General features: G+C 61.8%; 1 protein-coding gene across 1 annotated transcript in view; it reads right to left on the minus strand.

Moving 5' to 3' along the window:
• WNT10A (wingless-type MMTV integration site family, member 10A) overlaps positions 1-1711 on the minus strand; it is an 18754-nt gene extending 17043 nt beyond the window's left edge. The window contains exon 1 of the mRNA XM_010569705.1: positions 1590-1711. Within this exon, the coding sequence (XP_010568007.1) occupies positions 1590-1711 (122 nt within the window). The remainder of the gene's footprint in view (positions 1-1589) is intronic.
• Between the last annotated feature and the right edge of the window lie 5407 nt (positions 1712-7118).

Consider the following 7118-nt stretch of genomic DNA (forward strand, 5'->3'; position numbering starts at 1 on the left):
GGGGTGAGCGTGTGCCGCGTGGGGATTGAGCGTGGCGAGAGGTGAGTGTCCGTGGCCTGGGGGCAAGTGTGCACGGTGGTGGGGGGGAAGTGTGCGGGGGGTGTGAGGCGAGTGTGTGTGGCGTGGGGGAATGTTCAGGGGGACTTGGGGGAGTGCACACAGCGTGGGTGAGTGCGCACAGGGCATGGGGGTGCACGGGGCTGTGGGCACGGGGTGAGTGTGCACAGGGTAGAGGAGCGTGCGTAGAGTACAGGGTGAGTGTGCAAAACACGGGTGAGTGTGCGTGGCATGGGATAAGCATACACCAGGTGTGGGGTGAAGGTGCACAGCACGAGTGTGCCCAAGTTTGGGTGAGCGCACAGGGTGTGGGATGATTGTGCATGGCATGGGTGAGTGTGCACGGGGCATGGGCATGTGTGCGCAGCATGCGTGAGTACGGGGGAGTGTGTGCAGCGCGCAGTGAGTATACATTTTGTGAGTGAGTGTGCATGGCAGGGGTGAGCGCGTGGGGTGTGAGGTGTGTATGGTGTGGGGTTAGTGTGCATAGGGCATGGGTGGGTGTGCATGGTGTGGTTGAGCATCCACTAGGTATGTATGGAGCAAGGGTGCATGACATGGGGTGCGTGTGCGTGGAGTATAGAGAAAGTGTGAGCGGTGAGGGTGAGCATCCATGGAGCGCGGGGTGACTGTGCACAGCCCGGTGTGAGTGGGCACTGGGTGTGGGGTGAGTGTGTGCAATGTGGGTGAGTGTGGATGGTGTGGATTGAGTGTGGTTGGTACATAGGGTGAACATGCAGGGTGTGGGGTGAGTGTGTGTGGCATGGCTAAGTGTGCATGGGGGATGAAGAGAGTGTGCATGGTGTGGGGAGTGAGTGTGCATGGCAGAGAGTAAATACATGGAGCATGGAGTGAGCGTGCACAGGGAGAGGGGTGTGCATAGCATGCAATATGTGAGGAGTGGGGATGAGTGTGCCTGTGGTGTGGGGCGTGCACAGGACGCCAGGGGTGCACAGAGGTATCAGGGTATGTGGATGGGGGCTGAGGGTGCATGGCACGAGATGCGGGTGTGCAGGAAAGTGTCCCTGCTGGTGCGAGGCACATGGGTGCCTGTCTGTGTGCACAGGGGTGTGAGCATGAGTGGCACGTGCTGGGGGTGTGACTCTGTGTGTGTGGGCACAGAGCGTGGCTGTGTACATCCCATGGAGGTGCCAGCCCCATTTTGGGCTCCCCCAGCCTGGTGCCAGGGAAGCAGTGCCGCAGGGCCGATGCCTTTGGAGGAGCTGTGGATGTGGCTCTGGCTTCCCTTGGTGGGGCCACCAAGCGCTCCCTGCCTCGGTTTCCCCACAAGCTCTCCTGGGCTGGGCACCCAGATTGTGCCCAGCTCCTTGGCACCATCCTCCCAATGTTCAGGCACCCCTTACCTTCCTGGTGCTGGGCAGGGGGTCTCCCATCCAGGAGCTGTGCAGTGGCCGTGTAGGCTGTCCCGCTCCCTTGGGGACAAGAGGGTGGCACTGGGAAAGCCCAGGGTAACTGGGCTCTCAGTGAACACTGTCTGCCCCAATGCAGCCCCTTCTTGGTCATGGGGATACTTGGTGTCCCCTGAGTTTGGGTGTCCACCCTGGGGCTGGGGGGGCTCTTCTTGGGCGCTGGCGGCTGGCAGGCTGTGCCCCCGCAGCTCCCCGGTGTCCCCAGCTGCCGCGGCCCACGCCATGCTGGTGTTCGCACCGTAAACAGCCAGGCGGCAGCTGGCAAAGCGCTCTCCCCCCGGGCAGGCACCGCGCGTCTCCGCGCCGGCACAGCAGCACTGGCGGGGGCTGCCAGCACTGCTTGCGTGTCGGTTCCTGTTTGCACCGGGGAGGAAAATGCGTTTCCTTTGGGAAATGAGTTGCAATCCCGGGTTGGGCCCGAAAGCTGTGCTGTCCCCCCTGTGGACTGTGGGTGCATGGGGGTGGCATCCCTGCAGACGTCCCTTTTGCAGTCCTGGGGGCGCTGGCTGTTCTCCTGCTCCCTGGCTCCACTCCCGAGTGGGCTTAGCCTGTGGGCAGGTGGGAGAACCAGCACGGGGCTGGCATCTACATTCCAAATTCCCTGCCCACGCAGCTTCGCAGGAGGGGGGTCACAGACCCTTCTGTCCCTTGGGCAATGCCCTGAGTGCACGGGGAGGTCCCTCGCACAGCATCGCCCCGGCACCCATCCCTCTTCCTCCATAACTGCTGCCCTCCTGGATCTCCCCTGGCACCGAGCAGGCAATGTGGGGTGTCCCACAGGAGGTTGGTAGTGCTGTCAGGACCCCCCCACTCAGCCACACTGCCACTGAAGGGGCCAGAGGATGCCTGTCCCTTTGCTGCAGACTTTGGCTGACGGGAGGGACAGTGTCAGGGCTTGGCAGAGCACACCAGGGGACTTGTGGGGGTGACACACACCGGACCCCAACGTAGGGTCCTGCCCTCCCCACCTCCTCCCACCCAAGACCTGGCTCCCGTGCTCCGTTTCCCCTTTGCACCCAGGTACACGCCGGCTGGACCCCCCCCTTAGCAGGTGGGGGGAGGCAGGGGAGCAGCCCCCTCTGCCAGGCAGCACCCTGGCTTGGGTCACCCAAGCAGGTCCCCGCTAACCCCTGCTTTCTCGGGCCACCCCAGGGTTTACACCCAGGCATGCGCTGCCCTTGGCCTGGACCCACCAGAGGGTGCTCTGGGGGCTCCTCTTGGAGGTCCCCCAGTGAAAGCGGGGCTCCTTCCCACCAGAAGGCAACTCTCACGGCTCTGGGGACCCTGGTGCCCGGGCTCCAGGAGCACAGATGTTTGTGTGTTCGTTAGGATCCTGCGCACAAATAAATGCCAAGGCAAATCAGAGGGGAAACGCTTTCATCCTCCTCCAGCCCTTAATGACATAATCACTTCCAAGAGAGGGTGTCTCACTCACACGCTGCTGCTGACTTGGGGAGGAGGCCGACCGCTGCGTCCTACCATCTCAGTGCTCGCAGCGGGGGCAGGCAGGGGGGACACACCTGTTTCCTCATGTCCCAGCAATGTCCCAGGGCTGAGGAAGAGCCAGGTGAGCCCTTTGCTCCAGCCTTTCTTCTGCGTTACACCAGCAAAGCCCTTAAGCACAAGATTGAGCATCTATTGTGGCTCTGATCTGTGGGGAATCGGGGGCCTATGGGACACCATCTGGCCCCTCCAAGCAGGGATGGGTGCAGGCAGGCATGCGAGGCTGGTGGAGGATGGTCCTGACGGGAGCATCAAGGCTCAGGGCAAAAACTGGGCCTTCTGTGAGCACTGCTTCTGTCCTTGTCACTGCTGCAGCCCCCCGGTTGGGGTCACAGGGCCATGGGGCTGTGGGACCTGCCACCTCCCAGCTTCTCTCCTGTCTCCAGTGCCCCTTGGCAGCCCCACACTCTGCAGAGGCCCGGCAGGGATGTGGGAAGCTCTCAGAGCTGGCACGAAGGGTGTTGCTGCTGCCCGGAGCCAGGGCAGGAAAGGTGATTGGGGGGGGTCCCTGGCAGAGAGCACTGTGGGTCCTGCCCTTGGAGCTCCCCTGCCCAGGCCAAAGCACCCAGGCAGGTCTCCTCCTTCAGCAGGTTACGTGATGCCCCAGCATGTGCTTTGTGCAGGGGACTGGGGAAGCATCCAGCCCTCTTCCTCTCCATCATCCCTTTCCTCCATCCTTCTATCCCTCTGTCCCTCCTACCATCTCTCTGTCCCTCCATCCCTCTTGCCAACCGTCCATCTCTACACCCCACATCCTCCTGCCCAGCCCCCAGGCTGCTTCCACTTTCCCTGCTCCTTTCTTCTTCCCTCGTGCAGGAGCAGGTCCTGCCAACACCCCACACCACAGGCTCCACACCCCCAGGAGAATGGGGCTGGCTCTTCTGTTGTCATCTCCATCAGAAGCCCTTTCCAGCACTTCTGCATGCAGTCCCTGACTCACTGGCTCCGTCACCTGCTTCCCTCCTGGCAGGTGCCCTCCTATAGCCCCTTCTGCCCTGGGATAAGCATCCTCCAAGCCCTGGACAATCATGCAGTGATTTTCATAGGCACTGGATGGAGGGTCTCTGGCATCTCCTTGGAGTAGGCATCTGGCTGGGACTTTGGGATGTCAAAGGATGACCCCTTAGAGACCCACGGCAGGGAAAGGCAGGCATTGAGATCTCTGTGCTGTACCACACTGCTCCCACTTGATCTTACCGACTGGCTGCAGGCCCACAGATAGGACCAGAGGGCAGCACGGGGAGAGACCAGTCTGCTCCAGCCAGCACTGTCCTGGCCATGCCACAGCCTTGGAAGTGCCGATGGCCCCTGGGACCGCCAGATCCAACCAGTCTGTGTGTGCAGGTGTGGGAGGATGGGGCAGCTCTGCTGACACAGATTGGGGCTGAAGGGGTGCGGCAGGAAGCTCTGGGGAAACTTAAAGCATGGGGGAGCAGGAGGATGGACAGAGATGGAGCAGCACCAGGACAGACACTCAGTCTGATGCCACCAGGACAGAGAGGAAGGATGCTGGGAGCTGTGTGGCTTGCAGTCTGCAGCAGGGCATGCAAGCCAGTTTGGAGGAGAAAGAGGAGGGAGATGTTCGCTGGGAGCCCATGCAGCCAGCCACGCACCCAGCCTTTGCTGTCCTGCAGCACAGCTCTCCTCGCTCCCCTGCCCAGCAGCACCCACAGGACCAGAGTGATGGCTGCGTGAGTCAGGGCTGGGCGTGGGGTCCGGGCGACCCTGCCTTTTGTGGCAGCGTTAGTCACTGTGCCAAGCTGCCCCAGCCCAGCAGCACCGGAGCCCCCAGCATCGCTGCCCTCCCTCTGGCTCACACCCCGCGACCTGCCCGAGTCTGCTTGCCGTGACTCAGGACCCAACCACACGGCCACCCGGCCGGCCCAGCCAGTCCTGGCTGCCTGGGGCTGGCGTGCTGGCAGGGCCCTGGGCAGTGGGTGCATGCCAGCCCCAGCGCTGTCACTCGGCCACGCTGCCCCTTGCGTCAGGGCGGAGAGGCAGGATCCGGCCGCCTCCAGCCATCCTCGGGAGCATCCTTGTGGTGAGGCAGACCTTTCCTCCTCATCCTCCTCCCAGCACCTGGCAGTGGGTGCCACAGTGGCAGCAGGCTGCAGGGAAGGGGTTGAAGCCTGGCTGTGGGTACCATCCTGCGGGAGCCTCGAATGCCAGGGCTGGGGCAGGCTCCCACCCATGCTGCCTCCACCAAACCACAGGGACTGGCCGTGCAGGGGGACACCCCGTGGCAGAGCAGCCATCGAGCTGGTTGGGGTGCTGGTATGACCGAGATGGGGGATCCCAGCCCTTGCACTGCCTCTGGCAGGGAGAGAGCGTCCCCAAAGGGCCAAGCTGCCGGCTGGGGCGGTGGGGAGGTGGCCGGCTGGGACTGGCCAAGCGCGTCTGTGCGGCGCTGCCCCGGGTGCCTCTCCCCTGCAGGGAGGGATGCACTGCCCCAGGGATGGGTGGAGGGTGCTGGTCCCCATGCAGGGTGAGCAGGGCATGGAGCTGCCTCAGCAGCCACTTCTCCGGCAGCTGTGCCCTCCGGGGTATGCATGGTCAGAGCCCCCTCCCCAGAGATGGAGGATGGCTGCTGCCTTCCTTACAGGGAAAGTAATGAGGCTGCGGGAGGGATTTGGATAAGGTGAGATGCTGGCAGTCAGGAACAGGACTCAGGAGTGGAGGGGTGTCTGCCCTGTCCTTCTGCTGGGGGGGGTCTGAGGGGTGCCCTGGTGGGGGGGCAACTCCCTGCCAGACTCCAGAGCCCACTGCCCTTGCAGATGATGCTTAGTGTGCACTGTGCCAGCAGACCTGGCACCAGAGTGTTGGGGTTGCACGGAGAGAGCAGGGGCCAGACACCAGTGCCAGAGAAGATCAAGAAAAAGGAAGGACACAGACCCCTCACATTGACAGGCAGCATCCCCAAAGAGCACATCTGGGGGTCCTTGTGCACCCCATCTCCTGCTCCTCAAGGGCTGGTGCCCACTGTCTGCACCCTGCTTTGGGTGCCCTGAGTCCCAGCACATCCCCTTGCCTGGGTGCTTGGAGACACTGCAGCAGGGCTGGCCTGGACACCCCGTGGGTGCATGGGTGACATCTGTCACTGGGATCTGGAGTGGGGACAGAGGAGGACAGTTGCTGACAGCTCCCTGGCGGGAGCAGCAGAGCCTGGAGAGGGAGTGTCAGAGGCCTCCCAGGACAGCAGGGCTGAGCAGGCAAGAGCCCTGGCCAGGACCCAGCTCTGCCGGCTGGGCAGACCCCTGCTCAGCACCCTGCAATGAGCAGGCAGAGGGACCACAACCACGAGAGGTGGGTTTGTCGGAGGTTTTGGGTGCTGCTGTCCAAACCTTCCCTCAGCTGAGCTGGTATCTGGGTTTCTCAGCCTCCCCCTCATAGGCCTATCTGTGTTACTCCAAACTTTCCTAAAAAGCTTCTTTTTTTGGCAAAAACATTCTATTTTTGGTCTCGGTCCAGAGGGATTTTTTTTCAAGTTTGATTGAATTAATCTGTCCGGCTGTTTTCAACTTGGGCAATTGAAGGGAAAATTGTGCTCTTCCCATTTGAAAGAAAATAAAATGAAACCATTAACATTACAGAGGTTTGGGATTTTTTTTTTTTTTTAACCCAAATATTATAAACTTCCTCTGTTTCCCTTGGGAAGATCATGCAAGTTTTGCAATGCAAACTGCCCAGCACCAGGGATCTGGGCTACACACTCACATGTACAACTACACCCCCTGGACTCCCCAGCTACACGAGGCACCCACACAGCCACCCATGAGCCCCCCGGCTCACACCAGCCCCCCAGAGCTGGGTCCTGCCCCCAAGGGCATGGGGCTGAGAGTTTGGGAGGGAATCGGGGGCTCACACATACTCACACGCACACTCCCACGCGCTTTCTCCCAAGCACAATCCCACACACACCCATACGCTTACACCCCCATGCACACAAGCCCCCATGTACAGCTCCCCAGGCACAGCCACCTGCATCCCCCCGTGAACCTCCACGAACCCCTGTGCACACCCACATCCATGCAGCCCCACGCACATTCCCCCATGCACCCCCCTATACACTCTTCCCCCCCCCATGCCCTCCTATGCACACCCCCAATAAAACTCCCCGGACATCCCCAC

The sequence above is a fragment of the Haliaeetus leucocephalus genome, unplaced genomic scaffold (genome assembly GCF_000737465.1).
Source record: "Haliaeetus leucocephalus isolate CR32 unplaced genomic scaffold, Haliaeetus_leucocephalus-4.0 Scaffold1, whole genome shotgun sequence".
Classification (NCBI taxonomy): Eukaryota; Metazoa; Chordata; class Aves; order Accipitriformes; family Accipitridae; genus Haliaeetus; species Haliaeetus leucocephalus.